Source organism: Macaca mulatta, chromosome 8, assembly GCF_049350105.2.
Source record: "Macaca mulatta isolate MMU2019108-1 chromosome 8, T2T-MMU8v2.0, whole genome shotgun sequence".
Lineage (NCBI taxonomy): Eukaryota > Metazoa > Chordata > Mammalia > Primates > Cercopithecidae > Macaca > Macaca mulatta.
This window is the reverse complement of record NC_133413.1, coordinates 10,581,120-10,595,252: the sequence shown is the minus strand read 5'-3', so window position 1 is coordinate 10,595,252 and position 14,133 is coordinate 10,581,120. Positions and strand designations below refer to the sequence as shown.

The 14,133-nt window shown below is 51.1% G+C and overlaps 1 protein-coding gene across 1 annotated transcript in view; it reads left to right on the top strand.

Annotated features, from left to right (window-relative positions):
• Window positions 1–7,987, top strand: part of C8H8orf74 (chromosome 8 C8orf74 homolog) — a 30,400-nt gene extending 22,413 nt beyond the window's left edge. The window contains exons 3-4 of the mRNA XM_015144763.3: window positions 5,050–5,456; window positions 7,628–7,987. Coding sequence (XP_015000249.1) covers window positions 5,050–5,456; window positions 7,628–7,864 — 644 coding nt within the window. The 3' untranslated portion in view covers window positions 7,865–7,987. The remainder of the gene's footprint in view (window positions 1–5,049; window positions 5,457–7,627) is intronic.
• Window positions 7,988–14,133: the final 6,146 nt, after the last annotated feature.

Below are 14,133 nucleotides of genomic sequence, written 5' to 3'. Positions count from 1 at the left end.
CCTGTTCTGCCAGCCCAGCAGCCTCCATGGTGAAAGCCTTGGCCACAGGCAACATCCCCCAATGCCTGGCACATGGGAATGTTCCCTAAATAAATCCTTTTGTGTGTGTGAGAGACAAGATCTCACCCTGTCGTCCAGACTGGAGTGCAGTGGCACGATCTGCAGCCTTGACCTCCTGGGCTCAAGTGATCCTCCTATCTCAGCCTCCTGAGTAACTGGGACTAAAGGCATGCACCACCATGCTGGCTATTTTTTTTTTTAATAGTGTTGGGGTCTTTCTATGTTGCCCAGGCTGGTCTTGAACTCCCAAGCTCGAGTGATCCCCCTGCCTTGGCCTCTGAAAGTGCTATGCCCATTCCCTTGTGTCCATTCAACAAGGCTCTCCTTCTCTGCAGCGCACCTCCTAGGAGCTGGGCACTGCTCTGGCACTTGGTACCCAGCAGTGAACAGAAAAGATGGCCTCTCGCTCTCTCACAGCTTGAGTGCTAGTGGAGGGAAAATGACCAAGAACAAATCACATCAGTAAAATGCACAAGATCAAAGACCTTGATGAGTACTCTGGAGAAAGACTCCCTCGGGGGTACTGCCAGACGGTGACCCTGGGGGTGGGACCCCTGCAGGGCAGGGCATGCTAGGGGCTTTCAGGGCCTGGCCTACCCAACCTCATCTCCAGCCAGGCAGCTCCTCCCCTGCAGATCTCCAGCCTGCTGACTGCCTTCCTCCCCCACCTTTCAGTCCCTCAGAGGGCCATGCCTGCTTCAACCACAGGGCCTTTGCACAAGCTGCTGTCCCTCCTGCCTCGCTCTTCACCACCTCTTTGCCCAGCAAACCCCTTTGATCCAGTCCATCCCATCCCCTTTACTGCCTCCTCAGGGAAGCCCTTCCTGACCTTCTTCCTGTCCTGTGTGCTGCCAGTCCCAGAGAGCCCTGTGCAGAGCTAGATATCTGTGCATTTCCTCCCCAGCCCTCCACCACCTCCCTGGAACCTGCAAGAGTTCTTGCCACAGGGAAACCCCGAATAAGTATTTGTTGACAGAATGAATGAACACCTCCACCTTGACATATTAGAGCTGGTTCATTTACTCTGTAGACTTTGACTGGGCCCCTCCTGTGCACAAATCCCAGTGCTGGGGGCCGAGAATACAAAGGTGGCCATCATTTATTCAACTGTCTCCTCTTCAAGACTGGAAGCTCTCTGAGGGCAGGGGTCATGTCAGAGGTCAGCATCTCACCATATGGTATTCTCTCTGTTGGTAGGCCCACTGTCCCTCAAACATCCCCCGTAAGAACCCGGGGGTTGTGCCGGTTTCTGTCTTGCACACCCTACGTCTGAGGATGGCCAGGTCCTGCCACTCAGATCTGCTCCTTCTGTGCACTGCCCAGAAGACAGAGCCGTGGTTCTGAGTATGGCATCCATCCAAGGCCCTTGTGTCTGTCTTCCACCCACCTCTCCATGCAGCTCTTGCCATCATCTGCCTCCACCTTTAGGTGCCAACGACAACAAACCTCACCTTGCTCCCACCCAGGCCAGGCTGCTTCTTGCTCCTCTGCTGTCACTCAGCTGGGCTGTGAAGTGGCCCCACCTCTGGGCCTGGCTCAGCCTCACTCTGGGATGCAGCTCACACATCGCCTTCTCTAGAAGGACCTGGTCCTGAAGTCCATGCTCTTCTTCACCCAACTCTGTTCCTCTTTACTATGCACTGCTTGTGTCTGCTTGTGTGTTATTATCTGCTTGTGTCTCTCCTGCAAGCATCTGAGAGCAGGAGATATGACTTATTTGTTGTCAAGTATTGCCAAAATCTTGCATAGTGCCAAGTAATTAATAAGCAGTAACAATTTATAGGTTCAGTCACTATTTGACAAACTAATCTTGGGTGAATGGAAGGATAAATGTGTAAACCGAAAAGTATCTGAGACAGGTCTCAATCCATTTAGAAGGTTATTTTGCCAAGGTTAATGACGTACCTAGAAGAAAGATCTGTTCCTTTCTCCAAGGATAATTTTGAGGGTTTCGATATTTAAAGGGGAAAGTGGGCTGGAGGGAAAAAAGGAGGGTATGGTGATCCACATGTTGCAAGAGAAAAGGAGCAGGTGGGGAATAATCAATTATGTGTTCCTCCTTTGCTCAGTAAATTGGCACCTTATATAAGATAAGGTGAACATAGAGTAGCTACCTGTGGAGATATTTAACCTTTTATTTGTAGCTACCTGCTTAGGAATCAAAGGAAAGGCAGTTTCTTGTGTTACTCAACTTTCAGGTTAATTTTTTTCTTTTGGCATAGTGAATTGGGTTCCCAAGTTTTTATTTTCCTTTCACAAATGGATAGAAGGATGGGTGAATGGATGGGTGGATAGATTGAAGAATTAATGGATGGATGAATAGGTGAATGGGTAAACAAATGGGTGGAAAAATAGATGGGTGGATGGAAGAATAGATGAATGGATGGATGGATGGATGGATGGATGGATGGATGGATGGATGGATAAGTGGAAGGATGATGGATGAATGGATGGATGGGTGGGTGAAAGAATGGATGAATGGAAAGATGGACAGAGATGAATGAAGGAAGGAATAGAGGGAAGGCTTGATGGGGGAGGGGAAAGGGGAAGAGAGAAACATTTTTTTGCAAAGGTAGAAATAAATTCTTTCTACAGCATTTATTGATTGCTGGCTTGCATTAGGCTCTGTATGAAGCTGGACATCTTACCCCATTTGACCCTTCCAACAAGCCTATGAAGTCAGTATCACTATTCTGAATTTTACATTTGAGGGAAAAAGGCCCAGTCTCATATCTAAGAGGGACAGAGTATCTCAGACCTCCAAACCCGGTACCCTCACAAGAGGAGTGTAACCCTTGGGCTCCAAGCCTGCTGGTTTGCCATCACAGAAAGGAGAAGTACAGCCTCCAGTCTGTAATTCTGCATGGTGGAGCAGTCCCTCCTTCCCTCCCCCAGGAGGCTGAGATGCCAGAATCCAGGCGTCACTCCCAGCACATCCTAACATGGCTCCAAGTGGAGTGGTGCCCCTTTTGCTAATATTTTCCCAAGACCACGATGTCTCCACCCTCTGGGTACTTTGAGGAGATTCAAGGTGAATATTTCCATACAGAGCAAGACAGCCTCAGGGACCAGCCAAGAGGGAACAAAGGGACTGGGGGTGGGGGGACTTCAAAACAACCTTGTGGGCAAGGCTGAGACAGTCCCTGCTGAAGGGGCATGCAGCACTCTAGCCGGGGGTGAGGAAACCGCATAGCGCCCCATGGAGGGCTCACACAAAGGAAGAGCAAAGGAAAGGGTCTGTGGACAAGCCAGGTCCCCCACTTCGGGGAAAAGCCTGGCTCCTTGCCTACAACATGCTACTTTCATTGTCAGCAGAGGGAACTGTGGAATTCTCCAAAGTGCATGATCTGGTGGGCGCCTGGCCCAAGCCCTCATTCTTCAGAGGGGGACACTGAGTCAGGGAGCAGGATAGGCTTGGCCAAGTCCACAGTGCAATTCCAGGACAGTGTCTATGAGAACCCAGGTCTCCAAGCCAGGGCCGTGCTCTCCTGCTGCCCTTGACTTGCCTGTCTCTCTGCCTGATGTCTGCTCATCTACTCACCAGGGTAGGCATGTAATTCAGCCACGACCCTTCATGAACCACCTCCTCTGTTGAGAACCAAGCAGATGATGGGAGAGCCCTGCCTCCAACCACCGTGCTGAGCACCTGAAAGAGTTGTGAGCAGGAGGAGTGAATGGGAGAGGAGGAGAGAAGAAGTGGGGAGATGGGTCACCCCCCGAGGAGCACTGCCCAAGTGCTACCTTCAGAGCCAATCCTTTGCACGGTGTAAATAATATTTTCCCAACTCTGCAACACAAGCCACCAGCACAACAGTTGCCTGGGCATCAATCACCTGCTTCCACTCTTTTTTTTTTTTTTTTTTTCTGGCGGGGGGATGGAGTCTTGCTCTGTTTCCCAGGCCAAAGTGCAGTGGCATGATCTCGGCTCACTGTAACCTCCACCTCCTGGGTTCAAGCAATTCTTCTGCCTCAGCCTCCCGAGTAGCTAGGATTACAGGCATCTGCCACCACACCCGGCTAATATTTGTATTTCTAGTAGATATGGGGTTTTGCCATGTTGGCCAAGCTGGTCTCGAACTCCTGACCTCAAGTGATCCGCCCGCCTCAGCCTTCCAAAGTGGTGGGATTACAGGTGTGAGTCACCGTGCCCAGCCACCTCCTACTCTACTCTTATGGGGATTCCTTTTCTGCATTCTCATCTCCTTCCTGAAGAGAAGTAGAAACAAGATAAAGCAAACTAAAGTAAGCCTTTAAAACAGGCATCAAAAGACAAAATACTGGCCAGGTGTGGTGGTTCACTCCTGTAATCCCAACACATTGGGAGGCCACGGCAGGAGGATCGCTTGAGCCCAGGAGTTCGGAAAAACAAACAAACAAAAAAGACAAAATACTGGTAATGATAATGTGATTATACTGAGATCATAAAATCATATTTATATGATTATACTGGGGTAATTATGTAAGAAAAAATGGGATAAGTGTAAGTTACTGCAAGTAAAAAAAGAAACGTGGTACACTCCATATTTTTCAAGAGCTAATGCATGGTAATAAGAATTGCAGTTAGAGCAGGCACAGTGGCTCACGCCTGTAATTCCAGCACTTTAGGAGGCCAAGGCAGGAGGATCGCTTGAGTTCAGGAGTTCAGCCTGGGCAAAATAGTGATAACCTCATCTCTACAAAAAATAAACAAAATTAGTCAGGTATGGTAGCATGTACCTGTAGTCCCAGCTACTCAGGAGGCTGAGGCAGGGGGATTTCTCGAGCCTGGAATTTGGCGGCTGCAGCGAGCTACGATCGCACCACTGCACTCCAGCCTGGGTGACAGAGCTAGACCCCGTCTCAAAAAAATAAATAGAAATAAATATTTTTTAAAATGCGGTGGGGACATGGGCTCTGTGACCAGGCTGTCTAGGTGCAGAGCCCACATCCACTGCCTGGCAGGGCAGCTCTGTCCCACTCCCACTCTGTACCTGGCCCCTGTGCCCACAGGCTGCTCCATTACTGAGGCTGTGACGATCCTGGGGAACAAGCTCAGAGATTACCAGGACCATTTCAACACCACCCACCTGCTGGCCCTCTGTGACTACTTCCACCATACCTTCATCCGCCACTACAAACTCTACCAGTATGTCCTGGGCCAGGACCAGCAGGTCAGCCTGACCGTTGCCCACCTGGAGGTGTGCATGCCACCCCAGGCCCTCCCGCTGGCCGAGGGCATGGACAGGGACTTGTGGACCCACCGGCAGCAGGTGGCGGCGCTGACGGAGGCCGAGGCACAGAAGCGCGCCGACGTGCTGCTCCTGAAAGAGACGCTGCTCCTGGAGCTGGATAGCTCACTGCAGAAGGTGTTCACTGCTGCTGCGCCTGCGCAGCCTGGCCGGGTCCTGGAGAGACAGGTGAGGATCTGACCACCTGCCATGGGTGGGCACCTGGGCCAGCAGAGACATCAGCCAGGTCTGGCATCACTGCAGATGGGAGCTCCTCGTTGGCACCCATGGGAAGGGGGAGAGATGCAGGGAGGAATCAAGAGTCTACCACGGGTTTCTCGGTAGACTAAAGGTAGAAATTCATGTCCCTGTTTTAGTGATGAGACGACTGAGGCTCAGAGAACTTTTCAACTCGCCAAGGCCACCAAGCTAGCATGAGGTAGAGTTCACATTTGGACTGAGGCTGACTGACCCTGAAGTCTAAGTTCCTTCCTCTGTGTCATTGATCAGTGACAGATTCCACCAAGAGAGGCATGAGAAAGACTCCAGCTTTGGAACTGCTGCAGATTCTCCAGAGCCAGCACGCCCCCAGGCTAGGGGAGAAGATGGAGGAGGCAGGGACATGGGGACAGCTCGGGGAGGGTCATGTGACCAGGGAGACAAAGGGCGGAGCTGGGACCGGGGGAGGACTTGGGAGGATCTGGTGCCTGGATCTCAGACTTTGGGCTGCCCTCTTGGACAGTCTGCCAGACCACTGGGGCTCTAGCTGCCAGCATTTCCCATGACCAGCTCTTCAATGACGGTGACGACCCCAGCCCCAGGGTAGCTGACTTCTTGAGGGCCTGGCCAAGCCTACATTGGTTTCTTAGCTATACATAGGCACTGAAGTCATCATTGTTGCATCATCTTTGAACATACTTTGAGAGACAAGTATGTGCATGTGTTTCAGGCATTGGGGTCGGGGAGTTGCAGGGCCTGTGAGTTCCAAGGGATTTTGGTTTCTGAATCATCAGCTGAAGAGCAAATGGCCTTGGGAAGTATTCCTTTAGGGTTACACACACACACACACACACACACACACACACACACACAGGAAAATCTCTACAGAGCAATGAGCACAGCAGCCTGGATGGTGCTCATCTAAGGTTAAGTCTGCAGACAAATAGCACATCAGGGGGCCATGAAATCTTAGCTCATGAAGACATTCAATAAAGACCCAACAAAACCCCTGCAACAGTCTACGGACCTTGCTCTAGCACACGGGGTGGGGCGGGGCATGGCCACAGTGGCCCAAACGGCCCTGCACGTCCCACAGCTGTTCCTGCCTGCTCCTCCCAGCTCCCCGCCCAGCCTCCAGCATGGCACTGCTGGCCCCAGCCTGGTGGAGCTGGTGAGCCAGAGCTCCCTACACCGTGTACCCCAGCTATTCACCTGAGATGGGGCACTCAAGAGCATAGAACAAACACTGCGCATTCTCCTATAGCACAACAACCTTCCCCAATAATTTTTTCTACAAAAACAACCAAGAGGATATGCTGGGGCAAATGTGCAATTTTGCATACCTTTTAAGTGAATACAAGATCTCAAAGAAATGCACTATGGACAACCAGTTGCTTCCAGTGTGTCCCCTGACAATAGCTCCTCTGCTGTGTGGTTGCTCGGGCAGGGAACCTGGAGAAACACACTTACGTCGTCTGTGTCTCCAGGCTCTGTTGGCCATGACTCTGATGGAGCTGACAAATGGGGTTTCCTGTTTAACTCGGTGGATGGACGGTGGCTGAGTTTCCATTCTTCCTATGGCTGGCTGGGTGGATGACACGCCCAATCTCTGAAGCCATTTCCCCTGTCCCCTCCCATGAAGCTGCCACTAGAACTTTGAGAGGTGAGAATGAGGATGGTTGGGGGTGGGGTATCCAGATGGAGCCTGCATTGACCAGGAAGTAGGGTCTATAGGAAATACGGCACTGGCCAATGGGCCCAGAACAAATGACACACTCAAACAGCCTGGCCATCACTCTAGGCCAAAAGAGAAAAGGGAGGGAGTGACTATTGGAATCTAAAAAGAGAGCTTTAGTTCTAGGCAAGGGTTGAGGGACAGGAAGTGTGACTACCCATGGTCCGTGGCCATGGCCAGCCCACAGCCGGTCAGGAGAAGATGAAGATCTCCCCACCTTCAGACCTCCCACCCCTAGTTGACTGAAGTCAACCAGAAGCCAGAGGTCAAGGCAGCCACGGCCCATGGGCAGGGTGAGATGGGTGGACAGTGGACACATCCTCATACCCGCAGTAGGGGCCGAGTTGAGAACCAGATCTGGTGAGACCTCCCAACCCCGCTCACCGGCCCTCCCCGTTCCTTCCAGGAGTTGGAGAGCCTTGTCCGCCAGGTTATCCACATCCAGATGGAGCTCCTGCAGGAGCTGCTGCAGTGCAAGATCCAGAACACGTTCGCCATCTTGGACCTGAAGCTTCAGAAGAAAACTCTGAACCTCAACGCCCCCACCCCTAACCCGCCCCCCATCACCAGTCATGCAGGCCAGGAGGAAGCCCTGAAGCCCCACAGAGTGAACAAAGAAAAGAAAGTGAAGGCAAGGAAGTAGAAGGTCCTGACTGCCACATGAGACTGACTGGGGACCGGTCACCCACAGCCATGAGCCATGCGGCACGGTGAGTTCAGCACCCACCCACAGAGAGACTTCTCACGATTAAAAGAAACAAACCCATGCCATCAACTGGTCTCTGTCTTGGAAACCACCTGCTACCACCTGAAATCCAATCCAAATGATTTCCCCCGAAGGCTGTGCGCCTCTGCTAAGCATGGAGCTTTGCTCTGGGGGTACTTATCACATGCTGACAAGTCTGACCTCTGCTGAAGATGGAGCCACCCATGGGTGCAAGCTGGTAAGAATGAGGGTGCTCCACACACCAGCGAAGCCCTCCAGGGAATCCCATGCCATGTAACAAGAATCTATCCTAGGATTCTTCCTCCTAACATTTAAACCACAGGCTTCATTGCATGCAGCCCAGCCCATAGGTCTCCCGCAAGAGGACCCAGAGCCATGTGCCCTCTAGAAAACTGTTCCTCCCAGGAACATCCGCACTGGCGGGACTCAGGCCAGGGGCAGGTACTGTCCCAGAGGTTGGAGACCTGGCCTGAAGCCCGCTTTGCTGTGGATCTGCTGTGTGATGCTGCCTGTGTCCCTTTCATCCCCGGGCCCCAGCTCTCTCTCCTGTCAAGCAGAGGTGCTGTGGGATGGTGTCTCAGGTCCCTCTCTCACTGAGACGTCCTAGGAGAAAGACAAGGTGAGGTTTGCTATTCCCATGTGTCAAGGGTTTCAAGGTTCATGGAGGAAAAGGACCTACTCGAAGTCACACAGCAGAGAGCAGAAGCCCTCCTGCTTCCGTGCTGTTTCCCAGGGGCATCGTTCCTCTTACACAAACAGTGGCACACGTCCTGGAGCTGTTGGTTTGACAGGTGACCGTGGCCCTCGAAATCAGAACGGTGAGGGGGTCACCACATACTGCCTCTTCCCAAGCCTGAGACTGCCTCTGTCCTGCTCTGCCATTTGCCTGCTGCACCCCTTGTGTCCAATAAGGCAGGCCAGTGTCATTAGCTCATCCTGCCCATCTCTCCTTTGCCACCTACTTTCTAGTTTGTGCCACCTGAGGTGCACCTGGTGTCTGTGTTTCCAGGCAGAGTCAGCTGCCTTAGGGGGTTGGGGGGACTTAGCGAGGGGTGCCCTGCTGAAGGAGAAGAGCAGCCCTCTGCAGCCCTGGCAGAGAAGTCCAGGACACAGGAGCCCCCAGCAGGGGAGGCAGCCCTGCTGGGAGCCACACCTGAGACTCTCCTCCCATCTCACCCTGATGCCACGGCCAGGTGTGTTGATCCCCAAGAAGCTTGATGAACTGTCTGATACCTCTTGGGATGGAGGAAGGAGGTTCTGGGAGTTTCTTAAATTTTTTATTCCTTCCTTCCTCTTTCATTCCATAAACATTTTTGAACAACTATGTCTACTGTATGGATGAAGCAATTATGGTCTTGAGGGAAGTGTGAGAGCTGCCATCGGATTCTGTCTAGGGCCTCACCAGGGTCCCAGACACCCTCATGGCCAGCGTGGATGGGTGTACTCACATGTGTGTGTGGGAGATGGTGGAGGGGCAAGTGGGTACAGCTTCTACCCAGGCCATGTGCCAGAGACCCACACCTGGCTGAATTCACATGACTTCCATGACCATTTGGTGGCATTTATTCAAGGGCAAGCAGAGGAGGCCTGGGGGCCTGGCATCATCTGAGGGGCAAGGTTGGAGGAGAGGGAAGGCCCAGGTGGATCTCAAGGCCTTCCAAACCCATAAGTGAAAGAAGTGGCCTTTGGAAGAGTTGCATTTCAGGTGATGGGGTCCTGAGCCAACGTGAGAAGCTGCCATCCTCCCTCAGTCCCTGCTGGCATCTGCAGGAGTCCCAGATGTGGTGCAGTGTAGACATATATTTTGTGTGTAGCTGAGCTGTATTTATGAAGAAGTCAGGAGGAGTTGGGAGAGTCACAGGGGCCAGAAATGTGGAGAGAAGTCACAGCAGCGAGTGGAAGAAAGGCCTTGGGCCCCAACCTCCATGGAAGTCAAAACTGGGCTTTCTGTCTCAAGGTAAGAATAGCAAATGGGTGGTCCCATGGGAAAACTCCTCCCTCCCACCTGCCTGAGGCAGCAGCAGGGAGCACCCTCTTACAGCAGACACTGGATAGACACTGAGACAACTGTGGGACAGTGAACTTCCCACCCATGCCCCCTACTCATTCAAGGCCTAAACTCTCACACCACACAGCAGTGGAGACCCCAAACTGGGAAACTGTCCTCAAGTCCATCTGAAACCAGAATACCAGCTAGAGCCTGTGGATAAACGTACCATATGTTCTGGGTTCTCTGGGGCTATCCTGGGTGACTCCTGTTATCCCAGTGTTGGGCCTGCTTTGGCATGCACGCAGCTTTGCATTGCTCAGTGGAGTTCGCTGAAGACTTGCTCTAAAAGAAGCTGGGGGAGGTAGGTAGCTCCCCACCTGTGCTTCAGCTCCTGCCATGACTGCATCTCATGGTGTGGGACTCTCCTGGTGTGTAGGCACATGGGGTGTGCCGTGAGCAAGTTCTCACCTACGCTTGAGGCTGCAACTGGAAGAGGCAGAGCGCTGACCTGCCTCTCCCTCCTAACACTCTCTTGACTCAGTGGAACCTTTCAAAAACAGCACCCGGGCCATTCCTGAGATACTGAAATGCAGGCAGACACAGGTAACTGAGGAGAGCCAGCTCTTCCCATGGTGGTGGTGCTGAGAGAAGGACACAGCACCTCTGCTCCCACCAACTGCTCAGCGCCTCAGCCACTTGCACAACCGCAAGATACATGAAGCCACTAGGCTCTGGGGTCAGTGGGAAAACTGAGAGAGACAAGCCAGGCACGTAGGCAGTATGTCCAGGAGCTGGGAGGAAGAAGTGTTCACAGAGGGGAGTCCCCACGGCCTTGCTGCATTGACTTTGCTACTTACCACTTGCTACAAAGCTACAGTGGTTTAGTTATTGTTTGCCACTGCATTTTCATTTTTCAATAAACCCTTTTGGTAGCAATGAACTCAAAAAAAAAAAAAAAGGAAAGTGCCTGAGTAATGAAAATGTAAATATATTGACTTTCTCTTGCCTAAGAAAGTTAATTATGAAACTGTAACATGCACAAAGTTGTTCTCTGCATCTACCATCTGCCAAGAACCACAGCAATACCACTGACTACCGAAAAGTCTGCTCAAAAAGTGTCAGCAGCTACCTCAAAGGTTCACAGGAACTTTAAGAAGCCTTTCCAGGACAGGCGTGGTGGCTCACATCTGTAATCCTAGCACTTTGGGAGGCTGAGGCGGGTGGATCACCTGAGGTCAGGAATTCAAGACCAACTTGACCAACGTAGTAAAACCCTGTCTCTACTAAAAATGCAAAAATTAGCCAGCCATGGTGGAGCATGCCCGTAGTCCCAGCTTCTCAGGAGGCTGAGGCAGGAGAATCGCTTGAACCCAGGAGGTGAAGGTTGCAGTGAGCCAAGATTGCACCACTGCACTCCAGTGCTTGGGTGACAGAGCAAGATAGCATCTCAAAAAAAAACAAAAAAGAAGAATAAGGCTGTCCAGAACCCAGAATCCACAATTTAACATGCACAGGGGCAACCGAGCAGGTGGCAGTTTAAAATTGAGCTTGCTCTGTGTTTTAAGTTTTCTTATATGTAAGCTGAAAATAAAGCAGTGGTCATTCATTGGATAGCATCTCAGCAGAATTTCACATATGGTGAAACAATGCCAGTTTTAGCGTCACCAGATGCATCAATTGAAACATCAATCAATTTCAATAATGGTTCACTTTATTCATCCAATTCTGGCAAAGTAAAGTTTTTGAGAATTCATTCTGGTGCGGGTGAAACACCTCTCACTACTGCAAGTACTACTGGAACTTCACTTAAAAAGTTCAACATTCAAGATAAAAGCACTCAATTGTAAGATGATCAAACAAATATGTTTGTAGATCTTAGCAACTTTGTCAAAGCAATGGTCTCACTAGTGTTTATAAAAAACAGAACCTAAGGCACAGAAATGTATTTAGAATTGGCTGTTGGGCATACATTAAGTCATAACTGCACCCAGAGGAACAGAAACTGGAACTGAGGATGGAGAGGGATGGAGAAGGCTCTAGGCAACCTGAAAGGGCAGAATCAGGCTCCTTCTGTCAAGACACTGAGTCTCACAGACAGTTGACGTTCATTTCACAAATATTAATTGACCAATTATCTGTACCAGAGGCTGTCAGGCACAGAGGACTTGGCAGTAAACAAGCCAGACAAGGTCCTCGCTTTTGAGGAGCTCACGTTTTAATGCGGGACGCTAACAAGTAATTGAACAGAAGCAGTACTTGGGAACAGGGATGGGTGCTGTGAAGTCCAGAAGCAGGTATCTAACTCAAGTAACTCTGGAGTGTCAGAAGCCTCCCTGGCAACACTATTCCACAGACATGTAGAAAGTGCCTACTGCATGCCAGATACTGGGATGGGTCTCATATGTAAGGATACAGAAAAGACGCATCAGTACCCTAAAGGAGTGGGGGCAGTCTGGTGTTTCTGATGGGGGTTCCCAGCCACAGCACCTCCCCCTGGCCAAAGGGTGAGCCTTCTCTCAAGTGGACCAATCATCGTGCTCCATTGCACTGGGCCACAGTGATTGGAGCAGACATGGGCACATGGCCCAAACTGGACCAATCAAAGTACCCCATCTTCAACCCACCCACCACACCCCCAGCCAGGATGAGTGATTCTGGGGGTTTTCTTTCTGCTGCTGCCAGGGTTCTCTTCCTTTTCGTTGTGAGGCTTTAAGGATTGCAGGAGGCCAGAGCAGCCTGTAGCTGCGATTCCAGCATTGAGAGAAAGAAGCCAACAGGCAAAGGGAAACAAAACAGAGGAGAGATTGATTGAGAGATTGCTTCCTTAATCCAGTCGCCCTGGAGGCAGCTCCACCTGTCATCCAGCGTTTGGTTGTGGGAGCTGATGCGCACACACCCAGTATTTGACTGAGGTCAGTGAGACAGGCAGGGCAGAGAATGCTTCAACCATGACAGACAAGGAAACTGAGGCTCAGACAGGTAGAAGGATTGCTCAAGGTCACTTGACTAATAGTGGGAGAACCCCAGGCAGAAGCACATCTTTTACCCCCTAGATGAGGGCTCTTGCCCCATCCACTGCCTCCAAGGACACAGCCCCTGGGCAAGTCCGTCACCCTGTCCACCTATGTAATGGCCCCTGGGTATGAGGTACCCCTTTGTTCTGGACTCCGAGGAAGACCACAGTGTCCACTCTTGGATGGAAAACTATTCTGGACCCAGAAGCAGAACTTCTCCTCTGAGAACTTGCACATGAAAAGCCAAATGAGGAATTTGAGCAAAACAAAACAGAAGTTAACCATCGTCATAATACCCTCTTCAGAATGCCTGCCCCAATAACAATGTCCTCTGACTTGGCTCAGGAGGGCATTGGCCTTGCTAAAATGCACTGAGTCCGAATCTCACCCATGAACCTTTCATCATCCACACACCTCATGGTGTTGCTTAAGAAGTGTCCCCCAGAGAACTCAGAGGGCTTTCTGGTGCTTCCTGTTAAGTAGTTTTCTACCTACTCAAAAGGCTGAGAACACAGGTTTTTCCCAGGGCCCAGATTTTTGAAATGAGAACCAAGGTAACCTTGTGTCCTTCCTGCTCAATATTCTAGGAACATGGCTTCCAGCACCTGGGACCTGAAACATAGGTTTTCTAAACCTAATCTGAACCTCCAATACCATGAGGCTATGTTATTCAGGCCCCATAATTTCAGAAGTGTTTCTCAGGAGGCTGGCCTTGCTGTGGGTTTCAGGTTTCCAACAGAATCTGGAAATTCACCTCCCTTGACCCACAAAGTGGAGGAAGTGGCACTGCCCAGGGCTTCTCATGTCAACCGGCCTGAGTGTATTTTTCCTGAGGACTCCAAATGCCTCCGATGTTTATGTGAATGGGTTTAGACCAGACAGGTAGACGAAGGCTTTGGAACTTTTCTGGCAAAAGAACAGAGCTTTAGGTAAAAGTTGGCTGGCCCTGCCCAGGACTCTGCAGGAAGCACTAACAGGCCAGTTTCAACTGGCCAGCCAGGCATCCTGGGTGTCCTGGGGACACTCACGTTCAGACTCTGAACATGGTGGTGGGAACTCACTGCCCAAAAGGAAAACCTGCCTTCAGACTCAGCCAGTTATAGACAGGTGGCTTCATGTGCAGAGCAGAAACCTGAGACTGCAAGCTCTTCAAAGGTCCCTGTCACCCCCAACCCCTCTGT